We start from the raw sequence: 19226 nt of genomic DNA on the forward strand, positions 1-19226 counted from the left end.
TAGGTTAATCTGTTTCAGATTCCCAAAAATAGACTTACAAAAGCACTTAATAAAATACACTTACATACTTGTTCGAGTTGAGAACTGTTCAAATACCGAGGTACCACTGTTGAGAAATGGCATTACCAGCTAAGTTTAAAGAGTTTGTACTTAACTTAGAAAGACAGCTCATCGCCTGCACAGCCACCCCTACAGACGAGGTCTTGAGAAGCTGTCGAAGTCGTCTCTCAACGGGCTGTAAATGAGTTATAATTTGTAAGATTATAAATTACCCCTAGGGGGTGTTATGTCAGCATATTTCATTCACTGATGGCTGACAAACTTACTTGTGTGGGCTCAAAAGTCCGCACCTAACTGCCGACTGTAGGTTGATTACAAACTCCTTGCGACTCAAGAACTGCGCAGTCCCCCGTACTACAAGAAATTTGTAACCTACCTTGCTCTTGTAGCGTGAGCTATGGTGTTCTTCACACCTTCGACAGATATCGGTGACTTGATAGAAGCTGAAGTGTCCTTGGATGTCCACATCTTCCATAGTCTAGGAAAACGCACACTGGTACACTATGTTCCACAAGATTTGTCTTTATTGTTCACAATCTTATCACTAAAGAAGCTGATCACACTTCTCTTAAGTGTTTATTGTGTTTTATGAGACACTTTGTTCACACTAATGCACAGATCGTTCTTTGTTGGTTATCCTGGCATCAGTGTCACTCTCAGTAGAGTCAAAAGTAATCTGAAGACTCCACAGCGCCCCACGCCGTTACTCCCCTAGCACAAAGGAAAAGCTGACCTAGTACTTTTGCTTCCTTGCCACTTCCTCGATGAAGCAAAGCAGAATGTTTAAATCTTGCTGTCTTAAGCATAGACAACAATATCCACTATCTTTACTATGGTAATGAAGTGGGAGCAGGATTTTCCTTAATTGTCCTGCTAAAGTAAGAGATGTACTCTCTCTTATTAAAATACACTCTGCAACACTGGACTGCAAGGAGCAGCGGTCGCTTGACCACGTCGCATACTTGTACTGCATCTGGGATCAATTACTCGCTGTAGCAGTAAACAAGATATTTGCCCCTTCTGAGAGGGCTGGGCCCCTCAGGGCTGAAAGGGGCTGAAGGGGGCTGATACCCCCCTCCTGGAGAAAATTTCTCCACAACCACTGTACAGTGGACCCCGGTTTGCGATGCCATCGGTATCCGATAAATCCGGTATGCAATGCATTATATCAAAAATTTTGCCTCGGTTCCCGTTAAAAAACCCGGTATACAATTCGCCCGAGACGTGTCCACGTGTGTGCCAGTGTTTACAAGCTAGCCAGTGTGCTCGCATCTAAGGATACATTTTGTACATTCCATATTATCACAGTGTTTTTGGTGCTTGTTTCTGCAAAATAAGTCACCATGGGCCCCAAGAAAGCTTCTAGTGCCAACCCTTCAAGAAAAAGGGTGCTAATGACTATTGAAAAGAAGAAAGAGATAATTGCAAAGTACAAAAGTAGAGTGCGTGTGTCGGAGCTGGCCAGGTTGTATACAAAACCCCAATCAACCATCTCTACTATAGTGACCAGGAAAACGGCAATCAAGGAAACTGTTGTTGCAAAAGGTGCAACTGTGATTACAAAACAGCGACCTAAGTGTTAGAAGATGTTGAGAGACTGTTATTGGTGTGGATAAATGAAAAACAGATAGCAGGAGATAGCATCTCTCAAGCAATCATTTTTGAAAAGGCTAGGCGGTTGCATGACGATTTGGTAAAGAAATTGCCTGCAACTAGTGGTGATGTGAGTGAATTTAAGGCCAGCAAAGGTTGGTTTGAAAGATTTAAGAATCGTAGTGGTATACATAGTGTGATTGGGCATGGTGAGGCTGCCAGTGACTCTCAAGCTGGTCCTAGTGGCATTAAAAGAAGAAGGGAAGTAACCCCGGAAAAGGACTTGCTACCTCTTGTCCTATTGGAAGGGGATTCCCCTTCTAAACATTAACAACTTCGACACACTCCCCTCCTCCTGTCCCATCAATCATCACCAGATCTTCATTAAAGGTGAGTGTCATGTATTCTATTGTTAGTAGAGTACTACAAACTGTGCATGTCTTCTTCAGTTTGTGTGCATTAAACTTAATATTTCATATGGTAAAAATTATTTTTCCATACTTTTTGGTGTCTTGCAAGGATTAATTTGATTATCATTATTTCTTATGGGGAAAATTGATTCACTTTCCGATATTTTTGGTTTACGATGAGCTCTCAGGAACGGATTAATATTGCAAACTGGGGGTCCACTGTACATACTTTATTATAGCTCTTCTCTGTTTAATTAACACATACTAGGGTGATCAAAAAATTGAAAGTTTAAATAATAACTGAGAGATTTCTTCTTTATTCTTTCAAAAACTGGCTGTATCCCACCGAAGCAGGGTGGCCCAAAAAGAAAAGCGCTCTCTCTAAGTTTTTTTTTTTTTTTTTTTTTTTTTTTTTTTTTTTTTTTTTTTAAGTAATATATACAGAAAGGGTTACCAGACCCTTGCTCACAGCATGTTAGTAGCCTCTTAGGACGCGCATGGCTTACGGGTGAAGAATTTTGTTCCACTTCCCTATGGAGATCTCTCAACAAGTCGGCCGTCTCCCACCGAGGCAGGGTGATATCAGGAAATAAACAAGAACAAGAACTAGTAAGAAAATAGAAGAAAACCAAGAGGGGTGTGTATATATATGCTTGTACATGTATGTGTAGTGTGACCTAAGTGTAAGTAGAAGTAGCAAGACATACCTGAAATTTTGCATGTTTATGAGACAGATAAAGGAACACCAGCAATCTACCATCATGTAAAACAATTACAGGTTTCCATTTTACACTCATTTGGCAGGATGGTAGTATCTCCCTGGGTGGTTGCTGTCTAATTGTAGAATTGAGAGATATGTCACCATAATACATTTAACCCAAGCATACATCCAGACAAAATGTCTGTTTCCTAGTTTAATATTTAAGAGTACCACAAAAATTCCAATTTCCAGCCATCTTGAAAAACAGGAAAAATGAACAGTCTGTTATTATTTTTTTTAATTAACACATTGGCCATTTCCCACCAATGTAGGGTGGCTCGAGAAAGAAAAACTTTCTTCATGATTCACTTGATCACTTACACTCCAGTTATAAAACTGCAACACTAACACCCCTCCTTTAGAGTGCAGGCACTGTACTTCCCATCACCAGGACTCTAGTCCAGCCTGCTGGTTTCCCTGAATCCCTTCATAAATGTTACCTTGCTCCCACTCCAACACCACATAAAGTCCTAAAAACCATTTGTCTCCATTCTCTCCTATTTAACATGCTCATGCATGCTTGCTGGAAGTCCAATCCCCTCACACACAAAACTTCCTTTACCCCTTCCCTCCAACCTTTCTAATTGAGTTTTATTTGTTTTATAAATGCAGCTTTTGACTTGGAAGGCATGTTCTTCCTGTGCTGAGCCACAAGACTACAGTAGGTACTGCTTATGGGTCTCATTATGGGGATGGATTAGTTGAATTACAATATATCTTTTGGCACTCACTCACAATGTTCAGTGAAATGATGGAAGCCATGAAAAGTTGGAATGTTTCATTTTGATTCCAAGAGGATGGTGGCATGGCGAGGAAGGATGCAGATTCCTGATGCCCATTCAGGAAAATTAGTAAGATGCTCTGGGTCTTGGCTGTCCCAAGATGATGAAGTGGCTTTTGAGAGAAGAGTATCTTGCCATCAAGCCTATCAGTCCCTTCCACTATATACACAAATAACCGACACACAGGAGAGAGGAGCTTAGGACTACATTTTTGTCCGACTTGGACCATTTACAAAGTCACACTAACAGAAGGAGAGAAGGGGGCAGTATATATAGTCCAGTAGACAGGAATGGGACAAGAGAGGTAGTAGGAAAGGAAGTAGAGAGGTAGAACACAAGACAGACCAGTTCTTGAGACAGATGCTGTAGGTAGTGGTTGTAGGTTGTGAGAGGAGTGTTCACCAATTCATAATTTGGTATTCTGTTCTCAAGATACTTTATAAAGTTCAAGTCTTTTTTGGGGGGCATTTGATGCTATCATTGCTTGATGTCAGTACCTGGTGTAGAAGAGAAATGAAGAGGCTGAGACTCCACACCACACAAATTTCATAGTCACTGAAAGACACCTGTTCTCTGAAGATGACGTTTTCAGTGCATAAATAACCGACATAGATAAGAGTAAGGTGATGAGGGTATCAAATGATTTAGATAAAGAAAAATTGGATATCACATTGGAGAGAAAGAGTATGGAAGAAGTGAATGTTTTCAAATACTTGGGAGTTGACTTGTCAGCAGATGGGTTTATGAAGGATGAGGTTAACCATAGAATTAATGAAGGAAAAAAGGTGAGTGGTGGATTGAGGTATCTGTGGAGATAGGGGTTGTCCTAGAAAAGGTTGGAGGGAGGGGGTAAAGGAGGTTTTGTGGGTGAGGGGCTTGGACTTCCAGCAAGCATGTGTGAGCATGTTAGATAGGAGTGAATGGAGACAAATGGTTTTTGGGACTTGATGAGCTGTTGGAGTGTGAGCAGGGTAATATTTAGTGAAGGGATTCAGGGAAGCCAGTTATTTGTATATAGCCGGACTTGAGTACTGGAAATGGGAAGTACAATGCCTGCACTTTAAAGGAAGGGTTTGGGATATTAGCAGTTTGGAGGGATGTGTAATAGGACGGTATATATATAATTTGGGCCCTGATATTATATTCTATAGGGAGTTTATTATATTATTTCAGGTCACTTTTTATATTATATCTATATATGCTTCTAAACTGTTGTATCTGGGCACCTCTGCAAAAGCAGTGATTATGTGTGAGTGAGGTGAAAGTGTTGAATGATGATGAAAGTATTTTCATTTTGGGGATTTTCTTTTTTTTTGGGGGGGAGGGGTCCCTCTGCCTAGGTGGGAGACGGCTAACTTGTTGAAAAAAATATTAGATTGGAGGGAGAGAGTGTGGAGGAAGTGAATGTATTCAGATATTTAGGAGTGGAGGTGTCAGCAGATGTGTGTTTATGAAAGATGAGGTGAATCACAGAATTGACAAAGGGAAAAAAGTAAGTGGTGTACTGAGGAGTCTGTGTAGATGAAGAACTTTGTCCATGGTTGCAAAGAGGGGAATGTATGAGAGCATAGTTATGCCAATGCTCTTATATGGGTGTGAAGCATGGGTGGTGAATGTTGCAACAAGGAGAAAGCTGGAGGCAGTGGAGATGTCATGTCTGAGGGTAATGTGTGGTGTGAATGTAATGCAGAGACTTCGTGGTTTGGAAACTAGGAGGAGATGCAGGATTACCAAAACTATTATCTAGAGGGCTGAGGACAGGTTGTTGAGGTGGTTCAGACATGTAGAGAGGATGGAACAAAATAGAATGAATTTGAAAGTGTATAAATCTGTAGTGGAGGATGGGTGGGGTAGGGGTTGGCCTAGGAAAGGTTGGAGGGAAGGGGCAAAGGAAGTTTTGTGTGCAAGGGGACTGGACTTCCAGCAAGCATGCATGAGCATGTTAGATAGGAGCGAATGGAGACAAATGGTTTTTAGGATTTGACGTGCTGTTGGAGTGGGAGCAAGGTAACATTTATGAAAGGGATTTAGGAAACCGGCAGGCCTGACTTGAGCCCTGTAGATGGGAAGTACAGTGCCTGCACTCTGAAGGAGGGGTGTTTATTTTGCTGTTTTATAACTGGAATGTAAGTGTGCCTCTGGCAAGACAGTGATGAAGTGAATAATGAAAGTTTTTCTCTTTTGGGCCACCCTACCTTGGTGGAAAATGGCCAATGTGTTAATGTTAAAAAAAAGTATGGACTATCCTAATTTATGAATGAATTAGACAGTGTTTAATACATGTACTATTTGCAAGTGAAAAGGAATGGTACTGAATGCATGTTATTGGGTAAATTTTCTTATTTAAAAATACAAGCAATATTGCTCGTGAATTGATCTTTGATTATAGCATTGATGTCTGGGAACTTGGTTTTTAAACATTGTTCCTAGGAACAATTTTCAGGAATGCATCATTGTTTAAGTTGGGGCCATAATGACAACACAACATAAGCTAATGTCTGCTACTGTAGTTACAAATAGTTAATCAAGAGTTAAGTATATTTCATACTTAAAATCTACATTTTAAATAAAACAATGTTAATGCACATTGCATTATATACGACTGAACATACTTGCAGGAGTTGTGTTCATTTTTTATTAGGGTTGTGTTTTCTCAGGTTATAATTTTGATATTTATAATATTTCTCTGATTGGAATGAAATTTTATATGCATGTTTATTCACCTTGTAGCACATTGTCACTTAATAACTTTTCAGCAAAATCTGTCTTTAGGTTTTTGCACCCTTTTAGTGTTGTAGTATTGTATTCAGTTGCCACTTGAAATAAATTTTAGTGCTACAAACTAAATATTTTTTATAACATAGGCTAATGTACATATATTTGATGCTAAAGCAATTTTTCCTTTCCCTAGACCCGAGAGGTCCGTCGCTTCGTTCCTGAACCTTCTCCATTTGAATCTGCATGGGAACGGGGACTCCGCTATGCTAAGGAGGTTTGTATTGCAGGTCTTTGCTTCAACTATGAATAAAGTGAATGAAAGAGTATAGAGAATAAATAAAACTGGCAGGTTATGAATAAATTTTATTTTAAATAACAAAAAAAAAAGGCACAATACCATGACTGGAACGATACACAAATAACCCGCACATAGAAGAGAGGAGCTTACAACGACGTTTCGGTCCGACTTGGACCATTTACAAAGTCACACTAATCAGAAGTGGAGCAGGATGGCTATATATAGGCAGGAAGAAGTAGTGGTGGTAGTAGTAATAGTAGTAGTAGTGGTGGTAGTAGTAGTAGTAGTGGTAGTAGTAGGGAACTAAGGAGGAGGAATCAGTCAAGTATAAAGAAAGGGGAGCACTGCAAGGGAGCTAGGTGCCCACAGAGGGAGAGCAAGTCCACAGAGGTGGGGGGAAGGGGAAGTGATGAAATAAATAATGAAGGAACAGAAACACGCAACAGAAGAAAGACAAAAAAAAAGGAAAGAGGAAAGGGGAAGAGGGAGAAGAAGAAAAAATGAGGATTCAGGTTAAGTCATGGGTGTTCTGAAGTTTGGAGCATTTTACAATGTAATGGGAGAGGAAGGCATCTACAGAGACGAAGCCAGGACTAAGATTCATACAAGGAAAGTTGTGTATTCGAGAGGATTCAACAAGACGGCAACTGTTGAAGTTGGAAGTAGGGAAGACAGTTTTAGTGGAAGACCAATCAATAGGATGGCTGTGATCTCTGACGTGACAGAACAGAGCATTAGTGTTGGCAAGCCTAACACTATTTTTGTGCTCCCTAAGTCTGTCAGAAAGAGATCGACCAGTTTCTCCAAAGTATTGAAGAGGACAGGAGGAGCAAGAAATAGAGTAGACACCAGGAACATCTGTAGAGGGAGGAGAGGTATGAATGAGATTAGTGCGAAGAGTGTTAGTCTGGCGGAAAGTAAGCTTGATGTCTAAGGGACGGAGAGAATTGTTGAGATTAGAAAGACCAGAAATGTAGGGAAGGCAGAGGACAGAAGAGTTCCCAGGAGTAGAGAGTTTGGGAGAGAAGAAATTAAGTTTAGCTCGTGAGAAGGCAGTGTCTATGAAATGGGAAGGGTAGCCAAGATGGGAAAATGAATTATGAAGAGTGGAAATTTCTGCTGGAAGGAACTGAGGATCACAGATGCGGAGGGCATGGAGAAAGAGGGAGATAAGAACACTTTTCTTGACAGGGGAAGCATGATAGGAAAAGCAGTGAATGTACATGCCACTGTGCATAGGTTTTCGGTAAACGGAAAAGGAAAAACCTGTATCTGAGCGGTGGACATGGACATCAAGGAAAGGAAGCAAGGAATTAGATTCCCATTCAGCTTTAAACTTAATGGAAGGGGCAAGATTATTAAGAGCTTCAAGAAAAGGTTGGAAGAGATTGGCATCATGAGGCCACAGAGCAAAGATGTCATCCACATAGCGGAGCCAGAGTGAAGGTTGCACATCGATGGTAGGAAGAAGAACAGTCCCGAAGTATTCCATGTAAAGATTAGCAAGGACAGGAGAGAGAGGAGAGCCCATAGCGACACCGAAGGTTTGAGAATAATATTTCCCTTGGAAGGAAAAGGAATTAGAGTCCACACAGAGGCGGATAAGATCAAGAAAGACTTCAATAGGTATAGGGAGATGTAGAAACCCTTCAAGGGCCTTCACTCTAAGGAAATCAAGGACATCATCAAGAGGGACATTGGTGAAGAGGGACTCAACGTCAAGACTAAGCATCTTACAGGTTGGGAGAGAGCGAACCCGTTCAATGAAGTCTTGAGAGTGACGGAGGTGGGCAGGAGAAAAAGTACCAAGAAAGGGAGTGAGGGTTTTGGCCAACCAAGAAGCAAGGGAATAAGAGACAGAACCTCTAGAGGATATGATAGGACGAAGAGGAATATCAGGTTTATGAGTTTTGGGAAGGCCATAGAAATACAGAAGAGAGGGACAGATGACACAAAACCGTTGAACAAGGTCAAAGTCAGGAGGACAGAGGTCGGAGAGAGTCCTTAGTTTCTTGTTGAAAGTTCTCTTGATGCGATCAAGAGGGTTGGAAACGAGAGGAGTGTAGGTACGTGAGTCAGAGAGCAAGACATCAGCTTTACGGAGGTAATCCTCGCGATCAAGGATAACTACCGAATTACCTTTGTCAGAAGATAGTATGACAATGTTAGTGTTAGATTTAAGAGAAGAAAGGGCAAGTTGGTAATGGCGCGGAAGGTGGTGATTCTTAGAAAACAGACTAAAAAGAGCAGGAAGGAGAGCGCCACGAAAAGTGGGCAAGTCAGGAAGATTACGGGAGCGAGTTTGACGAAAGGAATCAAAAGAGCTAATCAGGGAAATACCAGTGCGAGGGGTAGGCGAAGTGGCAAAGGAAAGGCCAAAACCAAGAAGTCCAAGCTCATACTGAGAGAGTGAGACAGAAGACAAGTTAGTAACACAGTCAGTGAGGGAGAATTTAGACCAAGGGCTAGCTGAGATGAGACGTTGAAGTTCATTCTGTAGTTTAGAAGAATGAATTTGTGTATTCAGGCGAGCAGTGTCAAACGCAATGGTAGAGAGAAGGTTACAGAGATCTTGTGGTAGAGCCGCAAAGAGAGCACCTTGACGCTGACGGAAAGTAAAGAAGGCATCTTCAACCTGTGACTTAGTCCCCACTACTACTACTACTACTACTACTGCTGCTGCTGCTGCTGCTGCTGCCGCTGCCGCCGCCGCTGCCGCTGCCGCCGCCGCTGCCGCCGCTGCCGCCGCCGCTGCCGCCGCCGCCTCTTCCTGCCTATATATAGCTGTCCTGCTCCACTTCTGAATAGTGTGACTTTGTAAATGGTCCAAGTCGGACCAAAATGTCGTCGTAAGCTCCTCTCTTCTATGTGCTCCCCTCAAGGAAGGTTCCTTGATGTTGGTGAGGGGCTCTTGATTTAGGGAATTGGATCTGCGCTCCAGTTCCCTGAATTAAGCCTGAATGCCTTCCACATCCCCCCCCAGGCGCTGTATAATCCTCCGGGTTTAGCGCTTCCCCCTTGATTATAATAATAATAATCTTCTATGTGCGGGTTATTTGTGTAAATTTTATTTTGTGGAGGAGAGGATGCATAGTTAAGAGAGGCAGTCAACCTAATTAGATAATTAACAAAGTGAATATAGGAGGATTATTAAGGTTGTTCAACATGTATTGAATAGGAGGTATATTGTTCAGTGCCAGGAAGAGTTTATGTAGGTGGAATATATGTAAAAGTGATGTGAGTTCTGGGGGATAGATACAAATATGGAAGTATGTGAAACCTTTGTAATTTGCATATGGATGCAGCCAAGAATTGGAGGAGACTGTGTGCCTGATAGTGGTTCTGGAGTTGTGTATCACTTATATAAAGAAAGTTTAGTTCTTCTGGTAGAAAATGATATGTATATATTGATTATATAGTAATTTGGTTAATGTGTATGTGACTGATAGTTCAAAGTAGGAGAAGATTGAAGTGAAATAATCCTGTTAATGATTCTGTGGATTATCTTCCCCAAGGCAGTGTCTTACACCAGGTCTCCTAGGTTGAAAAGGAATTTTTTTTTTCTTACAAGTTGGCCGTCTCCCACCGAGGCAAGGTGACCCAAAAAGACAGAAAATCCCCAAAAAGAAAATACTTTCATCATCAGTCATCACTTTCACCTCACTCACACTCAGATACAGTAGTTTAGAAGTCCCTCCAAACTGTCAATATACCAGACCCCTCCTATAAAGTGCAGGCACTGTACTTCCCATTTCCAGGACTCAAGTCCGGCTATATAAAAATAACCGGTTTTCCTGAATCCCGTCACTAAATATTGCCCTGCTCACACTCCAATAGCTCTTCAAATCCCAAAAACCATTCATCTCCATTTACTCCTATCTAACACACTCACGTATGCTTGCTGGAAGTCCAAGGCCATTGCCCATAAAACCTCCTTTACCCCATCCCTCTGTCCTTTTCGAGGACGACCCCTACCCCTCCTTCCTTCCCTCTACAGATTTATACTCTCTCCATGTCATTCTACTTTGATCCATTCTCTCTAAATGACCAGACCACCTCAACAACCCCTCTTCAGCCCTCTGACTAATACTTTTATTAACTCCACACCTTCTCCTAATTTCCACACTCCAAATTCTCTACATAATATTTACACCACACATTGCACTTAGACAGGACATTTCCACTTATTCCAGCTGCCTCCTCGCTACAGCATTTACAACCCAGGCTTCACACGCATATAAGAGTGTCGGTACCACTATACTTTCATACATTCCTTCCTTTGCCTCCATAGATAACAAATAATACGCACTTATAAGAGAGGAGCTTATGACGACGTTTTGATCTGACTTGGACCACTTACAAAGTCACACTAACGTTAGTGTGACTTTGTAAATGGTCCAAGTCAGACCGAAACTATGTGCGGGCTATTTGTGTATCGTTCCAGTCACAGTATTGGTTTTTTTTTTTTTTTTGTTATCCATAGATAACGTTTTTTGTCTCCACAGATATATCAATGCACCACTCACCTTTTTTTCTTCATCAATCCTATGGTTAACTTCATCCTTCATAAACCCATCTATTGACAAGTCAGCTCCCAAATATCTGAAAACATTCACTTCCATATTCCTTCTCTCCAATGTGATATCCAATTTTTCTTTATCTAAATCATTTGATACCTTCATCACCTTATTCTTATCCATGTTCATTTTCAACTTTCTACCTTTACACACCGTCCCAAACTCGTCTACTAACATTTGCAACTTTTCTTTAGAATCTCCCATAAGCACAGTATCATCAGCAATAAGTAACTGTGTCAACTCCCATTTTGTACTTGATTCCCCATAATTTTATCCCACTCCTCTCCCCAACACCCTAGCATTTACTTCTTTTACAACCCCTTCTATAAATATATTAAACAACCATGGTGACATTACACATCCCTGTCTAAGACCTACTTTTACCAGGAAGAAATCTCCCTCTCTCCTACACACCTTACCTGAGCCTCACTATCCTCATAAAAACTCTTTACAGTATTTAATAACTTACTACCTATTCCATGCACTTGAAACATCTGCCACATTGCTCCCCTATCCACTCTATCATATGCCTTTTCTAAATCCATAAACGCTTTAATGTAAACACTTGATCTACACTTCCCCTACCCACTCTGAAGCCTCCTTGCTCACCTGCAATCCTACTCTCTATCTTACCTCTAATTCCTTCGATAATAACCCTACCGTAAACTTTTTCCCCTATAATTTTTAAGGTAGTAGATTGGTAGACAGCATCCATTTGAGAGGTACTACTGCCCTGCCATGTGAGTGTAAAATGGAAGCCTGTATTTGTTTTACATGCTGGTAGGATTGCTGGTGTCTTTTTTTTCTGTCTCATAAACATGCAAGATTTCAGGTAGTCTTGCTACTCCTACTTACACGTAGGCCACACTACACATACATGTACACGTTTATGTATACACACACATCTGAGTTTTCTTTGATTTTATCTTAATAGTTCTTATGGTAGTAGGTTGGTAGACAGCAACCACCCAGGGAGGTACTACCATCCTGCCAAGTGAGTGTAAAATGAAAGCCTGTAATTGTTTTACATCATGGTAGGATTGCTGGTGTCTTTTTTTTCTGTCTCATAAATATGCAAGATTACAGGTACATCTTGCTACTTCTACTTACACTTAGGTCACACTACACATACATGTACACGTTTATTTATACACACTCATCTGAGTTTTCTTTGATTTTATCTTAATAGTTCTTGGTCTTATTACTTTTTCTTTTATATCCATGGGGAAGTGGAATAAGAATCTTTCCTCCGTAAGCCATGCGTGTTGTAAAAGTCAACTAAAATGCCGGGAACAATGGGCTAGTAACCCCTTTTCCTGTAAAGATTACTAAAAAGAATAATAAGAAGAAAATTGTCAAAGTGGGAAGTCTGAATGTGCGTGGATGTTGTGCAAATGATAAGAAAGAGATGATTGTGGATGTTATGAATGAGAAGAAACTGGATGTCCTGGCTTTAAGTGAAACAAAGCTGAAGGGGGTGGGAGAGTTTCAATGGAGAGGAATAAATGGGATTAGGTCAGGGGTTTCAAATAGAGTTAGAGCTAAAGAAGGAGTAGCAATAATGTTGAAGGATAAGCTATGGCAGGAAAAGAGGGACTACAAATGCATAAATTCAAGGATTATGTGGAGTAAAATAAAGATTGGATGTGAAAAGTGGGTTATAGTAAGCGTGTATGCACCTGGAGAAGAGAGAAGTGTAGAGGAGAGAGAGAGATTCTGGGAAATGTTGAGTGAATGCGTGGGGAGTTTTGAATCAAGTGTGAGAGTAATGGTGGTTGGGGATTTCAATGCTAAAGTGGGTAAAAATGTTATGGAGGGAGTAGTAGGTAAATTTGGGGTGCCAGGGGTAAATGTAAATGGGGAGCCTTTAATTGAGTTATGTGTAGAAAGAAATTTGGTAATAAGTAATACATATTTTATGAAAAAGAGGATAAATAAATATACAAGGTATGATGTAGCACGTAATGAAAGTAGTTTGTTAGATTATGTATTGGTGGATAAAAGGTTGATGGGTAGGCTCCAGGATGTACATGTTTATAGAGGGGCAACTGATATATCAGATCATTATTTAGTTGTAGCTACAGTTAGAGTAAGAGGTAGATGGGAAAAGAGGAAGGTGGCAACAACAAGTAAGAGGGAGGTGAAAGTGTATAAACTAAGGGAGGAGGAAGTTCAGGCGAGATATAAGCGACTATTGGCAGAAAGGTGGGCTAGTGCAAAGACGAGTAGTGGGGGGGTTGAAGAGGGTTGGAATAGTTTTAAAAATGCAGTATTAGAATGTGGGGCAGAAGTTTGTGGTTATAGGAGGGTGGGGGCAGGAGGAAAGAGGAGTGATTGGTGGAATGATGAAGTAAAGGGTGTGATAAAAGAGAAAAAGGTAGCTTACAAGAGGTTTTTACAAAGCAGAAGTGTTATAAGAAGAGCAGAGTATATGGAGAGTAAAAGAAAGGTGAAGAGAGTGGTGAGAGAGTGCAAAAGGAGAGCAGATGAAAGAGTGGGAGAGGCACTGTCAAGAAATTTTAATAAAAAGAAGAAAAAATTTTGGAGTGAGTTAAACAAGTTAAGAAAGCCTAGGGAAAGTATGGATTTGTCCATTAAAAACAGAGTAGGGGAGTTAGTAGATGGGGAGAGGGAGGTATTAGGTAGATGGCGAGAATATTTTGAGGAACTTTTAAATGTTGAGGAAGAAAGGGAGGCGGTAATTTCATGCACTGGCCAGGGAGGTATACCATCTTTTAGGAGTTAAGAAGAGCAGAATGTAAGTGTGGTGGAGGTACGTGAGGCATTACATAGAATGAAAGGGGGTAAAGCAGCTGGAACTGATGGGATCATGACAGAAATGTTAAAAGCAGGGGGGGATTTAGTGTTGGAGTGGTTGGTACTTTTGTTTAATAAATGTATGAAAGAGGGGAAGGTACCTAGGGATTGGCAGAGAGCATGTATAGTCCCTTTATATAAAGGGAAAGGGGACAAAAGAGATTGTAAAAATTATAGAGGAATAAGTTTACTGAGTATACCAGGAAAAGTATACGGTAGGGTTATAATTAAAAGAATTAGAGGTAAGACAGAATGTAGAATTGCGGATGAGCAAGGAGGCTTCAGAGTGGGTAGGGGATGTGTAGATCAAGTGTTTACATTGAAGCATATATGTGAACAGTATTTAGATAAAGGTAGGGAAGTTTTTATTGCATTCATGGATTTAGAAAAGGCATATGATAGAGTGGATAGAGGAGCAATGTGGCAGATGTTGCAAGTTTATGGAATAGGTGGTAAGTTACTAAATGCTGTAAAGAGCTTTTATGAGGATAGTGAGGCTCAGGTTAGGGTGTGTAGAAGAGAGGGAGAATACTTCCCGGTAAAAGTAGGTCTTAGACAGGGATGTGTAATGTCACCATGGTTGTTTAATATATTTATAGATGGGGTTGTAAAAGAAGTAAATGCTAGGGTGTTCGGGAGAGGGGTGGGATTAAATTATGGGGAATCAAATTCAAAATGGGAATTGACACAGTTACTTTTTGCTGATGATACTGTGCTTATGGGAGATTCTAAAGAAAAATTGCAAAGGTTAGTGGATGAGTTTGAGAATGTGTGTAAAGGTAGAAAGTTGAAAGTGAACATAGAAAAGAGTAAGGTGATGAGGGTATCAAATGATTTAGATAAAGAAAAATTGGATATCAAATTGGGGAGGAGGAGTATGGAAGAAGTGAATGTTTTCAGATACTTGGGAGTTGACGTGTCGGCGGATGGATTTATGAAGGATGAGGTTAATCATAGAATTGATGAGGGAAAAAAGGTGAGTGGTGCGTTGAGGTATATGTGGAGTCAAAAAACGTTATCTATGGAGGCAAAGAAGGGAATGTATGAAAGTATAGTAGTACCAACACTCTTATATGGATGTGAAGCTTGGGTGGTAAATGCAGCAGCGAGGAGACGGTTGGAGGCAGTGGAGATGTCCTGTCTAAGGGCAATGTGTGGTGTAAATATTATGCAGAAAATTCGGAGTGTGGAAATTAGGAGAAGGTGTGGAGTTAATAAAAGCATTAGTCAGAGGGCAGAAGAGGGGTTGTTGAGGTGGTTTGGTCATTTAGAGAGAATGGATCAAAGTAGAATGACATGGAAAGCATATAAATCTATAGGGGAAGGAAAGAGGGGTAGGGGTCGTCCTCGAAAGGGTTGGAAAGAGGGGGTAAAGGAGGTTTTGTGGGCGAGGGGCTTGGACTTCCAGCAAGCGTGCATGAGAGTGTTCGATAGGAGTGAATGGAGACGAATGATACTTGGGACCTGACGATCTGTTGGAGTGTGAGCAGGGTAATATTTAGTGAAGGGATTCAGGGAAACCGGTTATTTTCATATAGTCGGACTTGAGTCCTGGAAATGGGAAGTACAATGCCTGCACTTTAAAGGAGTGGTTTGGGATACTGGCAGTTTGGAGGGATATGTTGTGTATCCTTATACGTATATGCTTTTAAACTGTTGTATTCTGAGCACCTCTGCAAAAGCAGTGATAATGTGTGAGTTTGGTGAAAGTGTTGAATGATGATGAAAGTATTTTCTTTTTGGGGATTTTCTTTCTGGGGATTTTCTTTCTTTTTTGGGTCACCCTGCCTCGGTGGGAGACGACCGACTTGTTGAAAAAAAAAAAAAAAAAGTTTTTGTTCTTAGTGCTTTTCATTTCATTTCCATTGGGAAGTGGAATAAGAACCTTTCCTCCGTAAGCTATGCACGTTGTAAAAATCAACTAAAATGCCGGGAACAATGGGTTAGTACCCTCTTTTCCCATATAGCTTACTAAAAAGAAAAAGAAGAAAACTGCCAAAGTGGGATGTTTGAATGTGCGTGGATGTTGTGCGAATGATAAGAAAAAGATGATTGTGGATATTATGAATGAGAAGAAACTGGATGTTCTGGCTTTAAGTGAAACAAAGCTGAAGGGAGTAGGAGAGTTTCAATGGGGAGTAATAAATGACATTAAGTCAGGGGTTTCAAATAAAGTTAGAGCTAAAGGAGTAGCAATAATGTTGAAGGATAAGTAATGGCAGGAAAAGAGGGAATATAAATGTATAAATTCAAGGATTATGTGGTGTAAAATAAGGGTTGGATGAGAAAAGTGGGTTATAGTAAGTGCTTATGCACCTGGAGAAGAGAGAAGTGTAGAGGAGAGAGAGAGATTTTGGGAAATGTTGAGCGAGTGCATGGGTAGTTTTGAACGAAGTGAAAGAGTACTTGTGGTTGGGGATCTCGATGCTAAAGTTGGTAAAAATGTTGTGGAGGGAGTCGTAGGTAAATTAGGGGTGCAAGGGGTAAATACAAATGGGGAGCCTTTAATTGAGCTATGTGTAGAAAGAGGTTTGGTAATAAGTAATACATATTTTATGAAAAAGAGGATAAATAAGTATACAAGGTATGATATACCACGTAATGAAAGTAGTTTGTTAGATTATGTATTGGTGGATAAAAGGTTGATGGGTAGGCTTCAGGATATACATGTTTATAGAGGGGCAAGAGATATATTGGATCATTATTTAGTTGTAGCTACAGTTAGAGTAAGAGGTAGATAGGACAAAAGGAAAATGGCACCAAGAAGTAAGAGAGAGATGAAAGTGTATAAATTAAGGGAGGAGGAAGTTAGGGTGAGATATAAGCAACTATTGGCAGAAAGGTGGGCTAATGTAAGTATGAGTAGTGTGGGGGTTGAAGAGGGTTGGAATAGTTTTAAAAATGCAGTATTAGAATGTAGGGCACAAGTTTTTGGCTATAGGAGGGTGGGTGCAGGAGGAAAGAGGAGTGATTGGTGGAATGATGAAGTAAAGGGTGTGATAAAAGAGAAAAAGGTATCTTATGAGAGGTTTTTACAAAGCAGAAGTGTTATAAGAAGAGCAGAGTATATGGAGAGTAAAAGAAAGGTGAAGAGAGTGGTGAGAGAGTGCAAAAAGAGAGCAGATAAAAGAATGGAAGAGGCACTCAAGAAATTTTAATGAAAATAAGGAAAGAGTAAGGATATGAGGATAACAAAAAGATTAGGTGATGAAAGATTGGATATCAGATTGGAGGGAGAGAGTATGGAGGAGGTGAATGTATTCAGATATTTGGGAGTGGACGTGTCAGCGGATGGGTCTATGGAAGATGAGGTGAATCATAGAATTGATGAGGGGAAAAGGGTGAGTGGTGCACTTAGGAGTCTGTGGAGACAAAGAACTTTGTCCTTGGAGGCAAAGAGGGGAATGTATGAGAGCATAGTTTTACCAACGCTCTTATATGGGTGTGAAGCATGGGTGATGAATGTTGCAGCGAGGAGAAGGCTGGAGGCAGTGGAGATGTCATGTCTGAGGGCAATGTGTGGTGTGAATATAATGCAGAGAATTCGTAGTTTGGAAGTTAGGAGGAGGTGCAGGATTACCAAAACTGTTGTCCAGAGGGCTGAGGAAGGGTTGTTGAGGTGGTTCGGACATGTAGAGAGAATGGAGCAAAACAGAATGACTTCAAGAGTGTATCAGTCTGTAGTGGAAGGAAGGCGGGGTAGGGGTCGGCCTAGGAAAGGTTGGAGGGAGGGGGTAAAGGAGGTTTTGTGTGCGAGGGGCTTGGACTTCCAGCAGGCGTGCGTGAGCGTGTTTGATAGGAGTGAATGGAGACAAATGGTTTTTAATACTTGACGTGCTGTTGGAGTGTGAGCAAAGTAACATTTATGAAGGGGTTCAGGGAAACCGACAGGCTGGACTTGAGTCCTGGAGATGGGAAGTACAGTGCCTGCACTCTGAAGGAGGGGTGTTAATGTTGCAGTTTAAAAACTGTAGTGTAAAGCACCCTTCTGGCAAGACAGTGATGGAGTGAATGATGGTGAAAGTTTTTCTTTTTCGGGCCACCCTGCCTTGGTGGGAATCGGCCAGTGTGATGATAAATAAAAAAATAAAAAGAAAAAATTTTGGAATGAGTTAAACAAGTTAAGAAAGCCTAGGGAACGTATGGATTTGTCAGTTAAAAACAGAGTAGGGGAGTTAGTAGATGGGGAGGAACTTTTAAATGTTTAGGAAGAAAGGGAGGCGGTAATTTCATGCACTGGCCAGGGAGGTATACCATCTTTTAGGAGTGAAGAAGAGCAGAATATAAGTGTGGGGGAGGTACATGAGGCATTACGTAGAATGAAAGGGGTAAAGCAGCTGGAACTGATGGGATCATTACAGAAATGTTAAAAGCAGGGGGGATATAGTGTTGGAGTGGTTGATACTTTTGTTTATAATGTATGAAAGAGGGGAAGGTACCTAGGGATTGGCAGAGAGCATGTATAGTCTCTTTATATAAAGGGAAGGGGGACAAGAGAGATTGTAAAAATTATAGAGGAATAAGTTTACTTAGTATACCAGGAAAAGTGTACGGTAGGGTCATAATTGAAAGAATTAGAGGTAAGACAGAATGTAGGATTGCGGATGAGCAAGGAGGTTTCAGAGTGGGTAGGGGATGTGTAGATCAAGTGTTTACATTGAAGCATATATGTGAACAGTATTTAGATGAAGGTAGGGAAGTTTTTATTGCATTTATGGATTTAGAAAAGGCATATGATAGAGTGGATAGGGAAGCAATGTGGCAGATGTTGCAAGTATATGGAATAGGTGGTAAGTTACTAAATGCTGTAAAGAGTTTGTATGAGGATAGTGTGGCTCAGGTTAGGGTGTGTAGAAGAGAGGGAGACTACTTCACGGTAAAAGTAGGTCTTAGACAGGGATGTGTAATGTCACCATGGTTGTTTAATATATTTATAGATGGGGTTGTAAAGGAAGTAAGTGCTAGGGTGTTTGGGAGAGGGGTGGGATTAAATTATGGAGAATCAAATACAAAATGGGAATTGACACAGGTACTTTTTGCTGATGATACTGTGCTTATGGGAGATTCTAAGGAAAAATTGCAAAGGTTAGTGGATGAGTTTGGGAGTGTGTGTAAAGATAGAAAGTTGAAAGTGAACATAGAAAAGAATAAGGTGATGAGGGTATCAAATGATTTTGATAAAGAAAAATTGGATATCAAATTGGGGAGGAG

At 40.7% G+C, this 19226-nt stretch overlaps 1 protein-coding gene across 3 annotated transcripts in view; it reads left to right on the forward strand.

Annotated features, from left to right (window-relative positions):
* Window positions 1–19226, forward strand: part of LOC128686850 (zinc finger CCCH domain-containing protein 18-like) — a 177131-nt gene that overhangs the window by 30211 nt on the left and 127694 nt on the right. For all 3 annotated transcript variants that reach the window (XM_070082415.1, XM_070082416.1, XM_070082414.1), the window contains exon 6: window positions 6517–6597. In XM_070082415.1, coding sequence (XP_069938516.1) covers window positions 6517–6597 — 81 coding nt within the window. The remainder of the gene's footprint in view (window positions 1–6516; window positions 6598–19226) is intronic.

The sequence above is a fragment of the Cherax quadricarinatus genome, chromosome 7 (genome assembly GCF_038502225.1).
Source record: "Cherax quadricarinatus isolate ZL_2023a chromosome 7, ASM3850222v1, whole genome shotgun sequence".
NCBI lineage: Eukaryota > Metazoa > Arthropoda > Malacostraca > Decapoda > Parastacidae > Cherax > Cherax quadricarinatus.